Source organism: Oryza brachyantha, chromosome 3 (genome assembly GCF_000231095.2).
Source record: "Oryza brachyantha chromosome 3, ObraRS2, whole genome shotgun sequence".
NCBI classification, from domain to species: domain Eukaryota; kingdom Viridiplantae; phylum Streptophyta; class Magnoliopsida; order Poales; family Poaceae; genus Oryza; species Oryza brachyantha.
This window is the reverse complement of record NC_023165.2, coordinates 24,930,729-24,943,413: the sequence shown is the minus strand read 5'-3', so window position 1 is coordinate 24,943,413 and position 12,685 is coordinate 24,930,729. Positions and strand designations below refer to the sequence as shown.

At 37.1% G+C, this 12,685-nt stretch overlaps 1 protein-coding gene across 1 annotated transcript; it reads right to left on the bottom strand.

Annotated features, from left to right (window-relative positions):
• Window positions 1-6,412: 6,412 nt before the first annotated feature.
• On the bottom strand, window positions 6,413-11,235 carry LOC102708325 (serine hydroxymethyltransferase, mitochondrial). Its single transcript, XM_006651738.3, has 16 exons — window positions 11,134-11,235; window positions 10,977-11,015; window positions 10,794-10,880; window positions 10,579-10,700; window positions 10,363-10,439; window positions 9,736-9,860; window positions 9,381-9,473; window positions 9,038-9,130; window positions 8,756-8,953; window positions 8,508-8,612; window positions 8,347-8,412; window positions 7,850-7,927; window positions 7,482-7,593; window positions 7,287-7,394; window positions 6,989-7,163; window positions 6,413-6,724 (listed from the first exon to the last, which is right to left on the bottom strand). The coding sequence occupies exons 1-15, from the start codon at window positions 11,218-11,220 to the stop codon at window positions 7,012-7,014; spliced, it is 1,542 nt and encodes a 513-aa protein (XP_006651801.2). The 5' UTR covers window positions 11,221-11,235; the 3' UTR covers window positions 6,413-6,724; window positions 6,989-7,011.
• Window positions 11,236-12,685: the final 1,450 nt, after the last annotated feature.

Below are 12,685 nucleotides of genomic sequence, written 5' to 3'. Positions count from 1 at the left end.
TTTGAAAATCAGGGCAGGAACGAAATTATCCCATAATATAATGGTACACTACAAACCAACTAGTGCAAGCAGCGCGTGTGAAGCAAAGAGAGAAGGAAAAAAAAACAAAGAGCGTTTTTCTCTTATATAAAAGCTAGCTCTACAAATGCTATAAGATATATGTATTAAATGCATACGTAGGGAGAAAAGATAAAAAAGATGTGAAACCAACATTAAATACTAACTCTGTTTCATATTATAATACTTTAGGATTTGTCTAGATTAATCCATGTATCAATGTATATATGTCTAGATTTATTAGCACACATATAAATCTAGGTAAGTCTAAAAAATCTTATAATATGAACCAGGAGGAATATAATCTATTATACACGCTGGCTGGCTCTAATAAAAATTTATATACAAAATAAAATGGAAGGAGAGATTGACATGTTAGTCCGTGCAGCAAAAGAGATAAGAGCGATCGTGTGTTTAGATGCGTGGATCACATGTGTGTACGTGTATATGTACGCCTTTTTTTTTTTGAAAGCCCGTTAGTATACTATAACTCGACCCACTCAGTTGATTTCGAGATTGAGGCACAAGCCTTTTAAAAGCACAACTGGAAACAACACCCTATGCATATGGTACGTCCCTTCGCTATTTTTTTACTTAACGTTTTGGATGTTGATATGGCCACATTGTGTTGCTGAAAGTAAGCATACGTGGAAATGACTTGTTAATATTTAAAAATAAAATAAAATTTTTACATGCGTGGTCTTAAATCTAAAAACAAATGTTAAGAAAATAAACAACGATAAAAAAGAATCTCAAAATCAAATAAAGTTTAAATTTAAGTTTTAAAATTAAAAATGTGACTAATAAGTACGTAAGCATAAGTGGACAGATATAAGGTTAGTCTCTATCTGATGTATATCTTTTATCAGTATTTTTTCTTTAACTGTATATTTATAAATAAATTATAGAAAATACAATTATATAAACGACTATAAAGATTAATAGAGATTATCGGTAGCATATATTTTTATATATAATATTTTTATATTATATATGAAAATTAGATCCTACCTATCTTCGTCCGGTCGAGAGCTTGCATATGAACGGCGACAAAATTAATATCGGGAAACGGGAAGAGCAGCATCCTAAATTGTTGGATTAATAACAAACAATGATTAACCAAACTCTACTGGATCCGTGTACTTAAACTACGGATCCACGTGCACACCAACAACGAGGTAAAATGTGTCTCTTAATAACCATATATTTCAAAATTATACAGTATTTTTTATTGCTTCGGTAGATCCTGAACTATATATATTGCACACATCGATCTTGGAGCGGCAGTGATAGATATATAGCGGCAGATGGTCAATGGTGGGTATTTGTGCAAGAACTATATATAACCTGCAGATTGGAGGATACACATATTTTTTGCCCCCACTATTTTAGCTTTTAGCACGTATAAATGACAACAGATATTACATATATACTACTATGTATATGAACTAGTCGATCTCATAGTCCAAGCGTTTGGAGATCACCACTGCTTTTATAATTATCGACACATTTAAGGTCTCATTTGATTCAGATTATTAACAACTGTCTTTTTGCTTCTATTTATACTTATAAGTCAAAATTTAAAATTTTAACCTTAAATTTGAATTTTTTAGGGGTTGTTTATTTTCCAGCATTGGCTTTTAGATCACTAAAAATACATATACAAAAGTTTTATTTATAAGTTATTCATTGTTTACAAATATACCATTTGGCTTTTTTAAAAAGCCAAACAATCATCCCCTAAGTGATAGGTATGATTATAGAAATATATTATTTTTTAAAAAAAAATAAACCTTAAAAATGGTTTAAAACAAGTGGTCTAAACAGTATAGTATATTTATTTGAGAAAGCATTTATTCTAAAGTCTGGAGAAAATAATGAATTTCAACAATGCAGTGAATAAGCTAAAAATAACATAAGCTAAGTTTGCCACGATTGAATTGTTTTGGAAACATAGGCAAAAGCTCTGTCTCATATCATTGATAAAGAATTTAAGAAAATATACACATCGATCAAAATAGAGTTCACACTGAAAAACCCCGGCCTACGGACACCGTAATTAGTTGCGATTGAAAATAAATCAACATGTTGACATACAATTTCATCTGGATCGACTCCTTGATGGAATAGACAGAGAGCTCGTGCCAACATTTTTTTTAAGTGTATCCGTCCAAACAACGACTAAACTATGAGAAAGTTGTGCACAATGCGCCATGAGACAGTACTGTTGTCTAGTAAATAATTAGGCATGGGTGATGGGTGGATCCAAAGGCTTGGAGCCTTGTAATAACAATAATAATCACCGCGCAAGATGTGATTGCTATAGCAACTTGCTACTCGATCCCTCCGTAATGTAAGTTTTATGGACACGATTAGTGACATGCCATCTAAAAAGTTTGAAACCAGGATAAAACATCTCTCTCAATATAATAGTTTTATCTATTATTGTTTTCTAGGTTACATACAAGATACAAGCTGTCTAGATAACAGTGTATACAATGTTTCATCTTCATGAAACTTATTTCATCTCTTTTCATTAATACTTTGCCACATTATTAAAAATATCTGTATGACACTCTATTTATTGCCCCATAAAATTCCCATTAGGATTGATCTAAAGAAAAGCTTCATTTCCAACCTGTTTCACGTATACCTATACAAAACTATAAAGAATTAAATACTCTTTCCTTTTTCAAACCTTAATGTATTTATCAATTACTTTTCAAATATAAGTGCATGTGTTTTATGTTTTATCAAATTTTAATGCAACAGTTAATTAAAAATAAAGTCTTTATGTGATAAACGGATAATCTAAGATTTTTTTTTTAAACGGAGCAAACTTCTTCCTATCTCTCTGCATGCATGGAACACGATGCTATCCCTGAAGAACAGGAGAAGCACGAGAGATTCGCATTCGCTCCCTCTGGCTTGTACTATAAAATGGACAGTGGGTGAGTGACCGGCGACTTATCCGGACATGTTCAAATAATCACGTTATGTATGACCTGTTGTTGGTCCCGAGAGAGAGAGAGAGATCACGTGGAAATTACACGATAATCCATGGCAATAGAACATCTACTCTCTGCATTCATAAACATCTAAAGATTTTAACCGTTTTATTTTTGATTTGGGACCATCAATAAAGTTTCAGTGGCCACGTTTTTCTCTAGTTATTAGGTTAGTCATGAAAGTGTCATGCATATTAATTAGATAACACATCAGAGAATCTTTGTATGAAAATAGAAGAAGAGAGGGGAAATTCATTTTATGAAATATTTGAGCACCGTAACTAGTACTTGGTAACACAGTAAAACTCATGTGGAGGGGCTTGGGGTTCGTCGACTCATCGTGATCCCGTGCGGCCGAGGTTCGACTGCGTGGCCTCCATGCTGTCCCCGTGCTCGCCTAGGTTGGTGCATATGATCCTAACTTCCAGCAGTAATTAAATATTTTATTTAGCTTTAAAAATGATACAATGAAATGTTGCACTGTGTATGACTGTTTCATACATCGTTTCTTTGAGGCAGCTATTTTGGGAACTGTGCAGTGAAACTGCGTATTGATACTAGCATTAGAATTAGCTAATTATCTTATGTAAAACGAGAAATACGATTAATATATAATTAATTAAGAATTAAGCATTAAAATTTAAAAGTTTAATTTATTTAATATTTGAAAGAAACTATATATAGGACGTTTCTGCACGAAACACACTATTTTACGGTTTGAAAAACACGTTAACATATATCAAGAGAACATGTAGCTAATATTATCGAGAGGTTAGTACGAGGCCGATGCCTAGGTTTTTTCAATAAAAACAACCAAATATTTTAAAATATGTAAAATAAACTAGAAGTCACGACTCTCCGCTCATTAAAATCTTAAGCTGAAGATTTTAGAAAAAAGAATATATAAATACTCAAGTAGGGCCGTGTAGCTAGTGGCCCATGCGACGCGAGTGCATCGTTGCGTTTTGCATGCATGTAGTGTGGGGGCGGCCGGCGTCGTGGTTGACGTGGAGGTCGAAGGGTAGGTACACGCGTGGTGACTGCTAGTGTCGCTGTGGCCATTTGTGGGTTGGCACAGCGTAGAATAGTCATACCGGAAAAAACATTTAAAGCATACTAATAGATATCTAAATTTAGTCATTAACATCGGATGATCGTATAAAACAGTTTTATTCTCTATATCTATTTGTACTTCAGCAGATCATTCATATATGACATTCTCTATATTTTTCTATATTTTTCTTAGTATAGAGAGAGAACATCCAAATATAGAGTTTCTCTTTTTAAATATGATGATATCTAAAAATAGAGAATGAAATGAATGTTTTGCTAGAGCTCAATTTTTATCTTTTATTCTCTATTTTATAATTTGTTGGAGATGCTTTTACCATGCCGCACGACTTTGGGACATGGCAGTACTGACGGCGAAATGTGCATTTGCCATAAGGTGTCCATTTTGCTATCAGCCAACATAAGGAAAATAATTTATTAATAATTATAATTAATTTATGGATATATATATATATATGTGTGTGTGTGTTTTGATAGTCTAAAAACAAAAAAATTCAATTGAACTTTAAATTTAAGTTAAAGTTAAATATAAATTTTAGCTTATAGGCATAAGTATAAAGGAGAAAATTTCCTTTAACAAAACAAATGAGAAGAAAACTTTTTAAGTTTAAACCATTGGATACAGCTTGAGAATCTAAGATAGCGTGCAAGAGGGATATATTTAGAAAATTTTCTTTTTAAGTTCCATGTTGTCTTAAAACCAAAAATGATTATGGAACCAGCCAGCCCATCACTCTCTCTTTTTTTTGAAAAGAAAAGATTATTGTGAAAAGTAATTAAGAAATAATATATGTAGAACAATAATAATGATGAAGAATTTATTTAACTAAAATCGAGACACATATATAAATATAGATGAATCTAAAAATAGCGAAAACGTTTACACTGTGAAACAGAGGGACTACTACGTAAATCAGCAAACCCATGGTAGCTCCCGCGGGGTCTCAGAGGCTCAGAGCTCTACTCACTCATGCCGGACGTGCGCTTGAATTTCTTTTTATTCCCATCATGTGTACGAATCTGCTGGTGGAAAATTTGGAAGTTTTCCCTCCAGTTTTATTGAGACACTATATAGCATATATAGCAGTTCCGTTTTATAAACTTATTTTAGTTAAAATTGTCAGCCATGATTTTATAAATTTGATCCATCTTGAATGAAGTATTTTTTATCATAGGAAATAAAAATTAATAGCAGTTAAGTCGAAACAATGTGTAGGTGCCATTCCGCGCGGAGCTAGAGCTGGGCTTCGCAACAGAGAGGTAGGTGTGTCTATCTAATCTGGGGAGCCAGGAGGTTTCATTAGAACAAAATTGTCAAAAAAAAATTCAAATTTTAGGAGTTTTCGTCCTATGGATCATTAGGACAAAAGTGTACTATGCTAACCGGGACTAACCAGATGAGATGATAAATTATACTACCTTCGTTCCAAAATATAAGTATTTTTAGTTTTGTTAGTAAAGATTTGAAAAAAAGATCCGTTGCTCCCCTTACTAAATAAGAAGCGGATGGGAAATAGCAGAATAGATGAGGATAAAATAAAAATAATTTTAAATAAGAAATGATTCATAGGACAAGTAGTACCACAAATATAAAAAAAATACTTATATTATGGAATAATATTCAAATTCTAGAATTGCTTGTATTCTAGAACAAAAGGTGTAGAAGTTAGGGTAACAACTCCTGGAATTGGCCGAAGTCAATGGTACACTGGATTTTCTCTTAGTTCATATCCTCTTTTCCCTTCTTCCCTCCATTCTTCTTCTCCAGCTCCGGCGATGGTGAGTCCCCACCGCGAGAGGCCTATGGATTAGATTTTACTCATATGCACATGAGTTTCACGTAGGTCTAGCTCACAACTTGACCCCCATAGGGTCGCCGAGTTGTTGGCGCTGCTCCATCGGCAGTTAGTCAGTGACGAACAAATCCGACGCATCTCCTCCGAGAAATCTGTGCATCTGTCCCTCTCATATCCCTGCTTAAGTCGTCGCCAGCAACATTGCATTGGTGCGAATTTAAACCGGTATAAATTGGAAAAGTGGAGGAATATAAATGCATCCTACATCAATTTTTTCGCTATGTTTCAAGTGAAATTTTCTTATGTTTTCTCCCTATAACTTCTAGAAAAGAAAATTTTCATTTGTTTTTCATATACTTAGTTCATACGAACCGAATAACTTTCTTCCTAGTTAATCCTTACCATATCAAATCATCTGTTTTGGCTCCCAATCGAATAGGCCATTACTCACAATTGAGTAGTCTAAGTCGGATCGGGGAATTTCAAATTGTGATAGGACCAAACGCTTACAATTGACGAACACGAAAAATTTCGCAATCATGCGAATTATTCACAGAATACACGAGAGTATGTGCAACTGCTTGTCCGAGAAGAGTGAACGTTAATATAGCATTAGTATAGCATCTTACAGTAGGTGTCTACAATAAGAACTATTGACAAAGTTTCCACATGATGTAAAATGCCGAGGTCCCTTTTACATAAGATGGCACTCGATGGATTTATGTTTACACCCACTTGTTCTTGCAAGAACTCCAATATTCACCTCGGGAATTCAGCATCATACCTTGCTTCCTGAAAGAAAGGCAACAAAAGAATTCGGTGACTGGTAGCAGAATGCACAGTTAATTTGCTTCTGGGAATGGTAAAACAGCATACAGGAAGCAGAGGCTGCAAACTTGACGAAACAATGGAATAGCAAACATAGCTCATGATCGGAGCCAAGGCTTAGGCATTTCTGCTTTTTCGTAACAACCAATATACTTATGCAGAATGGTCAACAAAAAGTACAAGAGAAGTGCTGAACTGGAGGAGCCGATTTATCACTCAGGACAATACCTTGCTGTTCAATTCAGTGTTTCTTAGTTCTTGTACTTCATGGTTTCTTTCTCAAACCCAATTGTGGGGAACTGTTTCGCATATTCCTCCACATCATGGCGAAGCTTTGCAATCTCGGATTGAATGTTGCCATCAGATTGCAAAGTGGCAACGAAGTCCTTCAGTTTTGTTCCACCTAAATTGCCAGAGGAAAAACACCACAATGAATACGATGATCCTAGTGTGATGCATGCAAAAACTGTTTTGTACAGTATTGGCAACATTTCCAAACAAAAATAATCCTAGGAATTTGACTGACCTGCTGCGGCCTTAACCTTCAAAGCCAACTTCACTGAAGCATCGAAGAAATCAGCAACCTTAGCAAAGTCTTCCTCAACAAATCCTCTTGAGGTAAGTGCCGGGGTTCCTGAATGATCATGAAGCTGATATTAAGATTTGGTGAATCTATATTAGTAAATTAAGGAAAATAATACTACATAGGGACGGGTTTTACCCATCCTGATGCCTCCTGGTACCATAGCTGAAACATCACCAGGAACTGTGTTCTTGTTTGCTGCAATGTGCACGCTTTCTAAAACCTTCTCCACTCTTGAACCATCTATGCCCTAGACAAAATTGGACAAGGATGACATTTGTCCCCATATGATATAAAAATTCAAAATCAAATCTGTGAAGCACATTTAGCTATCATTTATACACAATTACACATGCTTGAGGTTAGATATACATCAATAGACAGCAACTAATGTTGTTAAAAAGGAAATTTTCTCCAAGTCTCATTGGTGAGCAAGCATAAGAAAAGTTTAAAGGCAGGAACAAAATATCTGAAAACACCCAAAGCCTCACACATGTGCGCCTTACCTTGTTCTTGAGATTCACCAACACTAAATGGTTGTCAGTCCCACCAGAGACAAGCTCGTAGCCTTTTGCTGTCAAGCTCTGGAAGTAACAAATTGCCATCAGATAAGGAAGTTGTCTAAATGTTAAAGTACAATTCATCATGTTGAAATGTTGAATGGGTCATCTTTTGGCTTTTAAAAATAAAAAACCAAACAGCATTTTTTTTTTGGCCGAGCACCAAACAACATATTTGCAAACGGAAAATAATTTGCAAATAGAAAATAATTTGCAATTAAAGCTTTTATATAGGTGTTCATAGTGATATAAAAGCCAAAGTTAAAAAATAAACTACAATGGAAAACCTAAAAATCAACTCTAAATTTAAGGTTGAAAATTCAAATTTTGGTTTATAAGCATAAGCAAAAGTCAAAACATGGGGGTATAATCTTTTGCATTTGGTTACATGCTGAGGTGAACATAAGCTAGCAAAATAATTCTAGCAAAATTTGAACACGTACCTGTGCAAATTTTGCACAGTTACTGATAACTTGCTCTTGATAAGCTCTGTACTCTGGAGTAGTTGCCTGGAAATTAGGAACTCCTATTGAGTCAAAGGCAAAAGGCAAACAATGTGATGTGAAAATAATATAAAACATCAGCGATAAGAAGTGCTGCAGACCTGCTTAAGTGCAACAGCCAAGCCAGTAATGGTATGGTTATGAGGTCCACCTTGCAGACCTGGGAAGACAGCAGCATTGATCTTGTCCTCAAGATCATACATAACCTATATGGTCGAGGGTCATTAGAATTTCTTATTTTTAAAAAATAAAAGACATATTACAGCATGACCTCGCAGAGTCACAGGATAAAGAAGAAACAGTACAACACCCTATGCTATTATCTTGCTATTGTTTTTCTCAAGTATACCTCTTTCCCTTGCTTGTTTATCTCTTTGACTCCTTTCCTGTAAAAGATCATGGCTCCACGTGGTCCACGGAGTGACTTGTGAGTAGTGGTAGTCACCACATCTGCGTAATCAAAAGGAGATGGAATAACACCAGCTGCGACGAGCCCACTGATATGTGCCATATCTGCCAGAAGTATTGCCTTCTGCTTGTCGCATATCTGCAGATTGAATAGCAAAAGCGATTATTTGACTGACTACAGAAGATGAATATCCAGAATGCACTATCAAAGAGTACAATCCACCTTCCGCATGCGGGTATAATCATAAAGGCGCGCATATGCACTTGCACCGGCAACGATCAACTTTGGCCTGAAAAGAACGGCACTTTTCTCCAACTGCACAGAAGTAGAAAATCAAGCTTGTTAGCAGTTCCTAGGTTCATCTTGAAATAATTTCACAATCGAGAGAGAGATGAATAAATGAAAAATATCCTACATAATGCTAATTGAAATCATTTTGTTTCAGCTGTGGGATCTGCTAAATGCAACAGGAACATATTTTGCCCACTTTCATGAAAAACCATATCTACAAAATAATGATGAACTCAAATGGCATAGAACAGAACAGATGAGGAGGACAGGACACCTGATCATAATCAATCAAGCCAGTGCTTTCATCCAATCTGTAAGGCATTGTCTCAAAGAATATTGAAACTGCTGAAATCTTCTTAGTATCAGTCTGCAACCATCAAGAAGTTGAACAACTGAGCCATGGGATGATGAGTGTCAGACCATTATATCTGAACATAACTAAGAATTACGGGGGGAAGGAACTCATTGTCATATACTTCTATATAAGAATAGCAAGTGCAGTTAACACTCAAGTATTGTAACTTTGCAAGTAACAATACAGGAATTGAATAGACATAACAAATATAGAAAGCAACCACAAAACTTGCAAGGACAAAGAAAGACAACAAGGAAGATCCAGACCCATGTACCTGGTAACCGTGGGAAAGATGTCCACCATGAGGAAGATCCAAAGCCATGATTCTATCATGTGGTTTCAATAGGGCAGTGTAAACTTGGAAGTTGGAAGGTGACCCGGATAGAGGTTGCACATTCACTGCAGAGATACAAATTGGTTAAGTTACAATGACACCTTTTTGGAGAAAGCAAACTAAAATTTTAAGAACAAAGCAGTTAATATCGATGCTAACAAATAACAATTCAAAAAACAAAATTAATAGGACCACTAACCACTTGTGCACCATTTGTATGCAGGTTTTGGAACAACTTTGTATGGGTGATGAACAACTGATTAGTTTATAAATGGTGTAATCTTTTCATTGTACTATTGAGGAAGTTAAAGTAAATCAAGAACCTAGTAAAAAGGCTTCTGATCAAGTACTCTTAACAGTTTGTGAACCATGGAACACTTCCATACTTTCCTTGAACTATAAAAGTACTCTTATTCAAAAGAACCTTCTTGCCCCTAACCCTTTTCCTCATTTGCATCACCCAAAGCAGGAAATAAAAGAGGGCTAAAGGCTAATGGTGCACATGAAAGCTGGAGCTCATAGAAGAACATGATGACAACGCAACATAGAAGAGTAAAAACAGTTCACCTCCCCATTTCGCTGGGTCCAAACGGAAAGCCTCCAAAGCACGTTTCTGGCACAATGACTCAGCCATATCAATGTACCTGCAGGCAAGAAAAACCAGAGCCACCCAGAAATTGACATCAATCACACCAGTAAGCATTGGTTTCTCTTTCGGATTAAACATTTTGACAAGCACGAAATCTGAACAAAGAGAAACTGATAGAGCGCAATCAACCGTACTCGTTTCCACCGTAGTATCTGGCGCCGGGGTACCCCTCGCTGTACTTGTTGGTCATGACGGATCCCACCGCCTGCATCACCGACACCGACGTGAAATTCTCCGACGGGATGAGCTCCAGACCCTGCACCAAACGGGTTGCCGCAATTCAGCAATGTGTTGGCGAACAAAACACCAAGCAATCCAAAGCATTCCTGGTGATTGGAAAGCCAGAGACCTTCCATTGGCGGGCCTTCTCGTGCTCGATGATGTCGGCAATCTCGGGATCGACCTCCTCCAGCGGCGCGTTCAGCTGCTTCGGCCACTGCGCCCAACGCCACCAAACACAACGATGAGTGTATGAATCATCAAAAACCCACACGAAGCACATGGTCAGAGGAGAGAGCGAGCAAGCACGTACGGTGACTCCGGATCTCTCCTCCGTCGCCGGCAGGGACGCCTACGCGCGCGCGCGAACCCAAAAACCAATCCATGAAACGGATTAATGACCATTTCTCAAGAGCCCAATAAAAAAAAAAGAAGAGGAGGAGGAAAAGAGCGCGCGGCGGCGGGCGTACCATGTAGTGGAGCGGGGTGATGCGGGAGAGCGGCTGGCGGCGGAGGGCGGTGGAGGAGAGCTTGCGGAGCGCCGTCGCCATGGCCATGGTGGGCGGCGGGTGGTGGTGGTGGTGGGTGCGTCCTCCTCCTCCTCCGCTCGGGGGTTTGGGAGGTAGTGGATTCGTGTGAGTTTTTATCTGCAGTGATCAGCCAGCACCCCCACCACCACACCGGACCGGACGCATCAGCATCACCAACCTCTGGTTCATCTTTTATTTATCTTTCTAAAAATTATTTATTTGTTCATATTTTATTTATTTATCTAAAAATTATTTTTATTTATCTATCTAAAAATTATTTATTTGTTCATATTTTATTTATTTATCTAAAGATTATTTATTTATTTATTAAATACCAAGCCCTCGTTAATTATTTTATTCTATTTTGTTGGGAGGTTAGGCATGTAAATTGGTCGTTTTGTTTTCTTGCTCTTTTTATTGCTTGCCACTAGCATGTCGCCCATGACGATTTTTTTTTCTCTTTTCCAGCGCAACCATTTTTGTTTAGTAGTAACGTACACACTTTCTTATGGATATGGTTACTTTTGGATGGAAACAATCTCTTGATTTAGTGTAAATTGTGGTGCAATTTAAACAATATGTTCCAGAAAAGAAATAAGGGAAAATTCGCATAACGAGATTATATACTCATATCTAATGACACTAAGCAAATGGCTGAAAGTATCGAGGATGTTGGTCCCATAAGAAGGAAAAATAATTAACTGGGGTGCTCTGCCATTTAGCTTAGTTTATTGAGTACTCTAGTTTATTTATGTGCGTGTTAGCTTTCACGATCGCCACCAACCCAAGCAGCGGGCAAGATTCTTCACCGGAGAAAATGGGTCGAACCAAACCGCGATCCTGTGCGCTTAGAGATATGCTTCGCTTTTATATAATTGCTGCGATTAGCTACCGCTAATCAGGACGCAGGGTGCCAAATCGCAAAAGGGAACAGCAGCTCGACCACTCAACTTACAGATCACACAGGTCACAACGCTTTGTCATCCATCACCTAACACTCGGAAGAACACATCGTGACATCGCATGAATTAAAAAAAAATCACCTAACATCCCGAATGCGACATCTCACACCTCTTCCGAGAAAATTAAAGATATAAAAAAAAGGGATGGAAGTGTGTTAATCAGTACAGTTCTAGGGGGTCAGAAGTATAAGCATTATCCTCATGAGAATTTCCATTTCGTATATTTTAAAGAACTTCACTATATTTATTACTAGAGAATTACTAAAGGCACATGCTTCTTGTGCCATACAAAATGGAAGGGTAAAAATTAAACAGGATGGATGAAAAAAAAAGGGCATGGAAAAGAAAGGTGAGTTTATCCGAAATGTCTATGGAGAGGAGGCGGCCAGGGTGTTGCTGCACTGCCTACGTGCATCCAGGCCACCCGAGCCCTATCTTGTCCATGACCACTAATCGGCAACAGCACGAACACTGCCCACCAGTTCGTACTCGAATTCAGATAAAGCGATCAATCTCCGTCTCAAATAATA

Coding starts and splice junctions, on each gene's coding strand:
- LOC102708325 (XM_006651738.3), bottom strand. CDS start 11,220: ATGGCCATGGCGACGGCGCTCCGCAAGCTCTCCTCCACCGCCCTCCGC. Junction 10,701..10,793: donor AGAAGGCCCGCCAATGGAAG/GTCTCTGGCTTT, acceptor CGTTTGGTGCAG/GGTCTGGAGCTCATCCCGTC. Junction 9,131..9,380: donor GCTTGATTGATTATGATCAG/GTGTCCTGTCCT, acceptor ACTTCTGTGCAG/TTGGAGAAAAGTGCCGTTCT.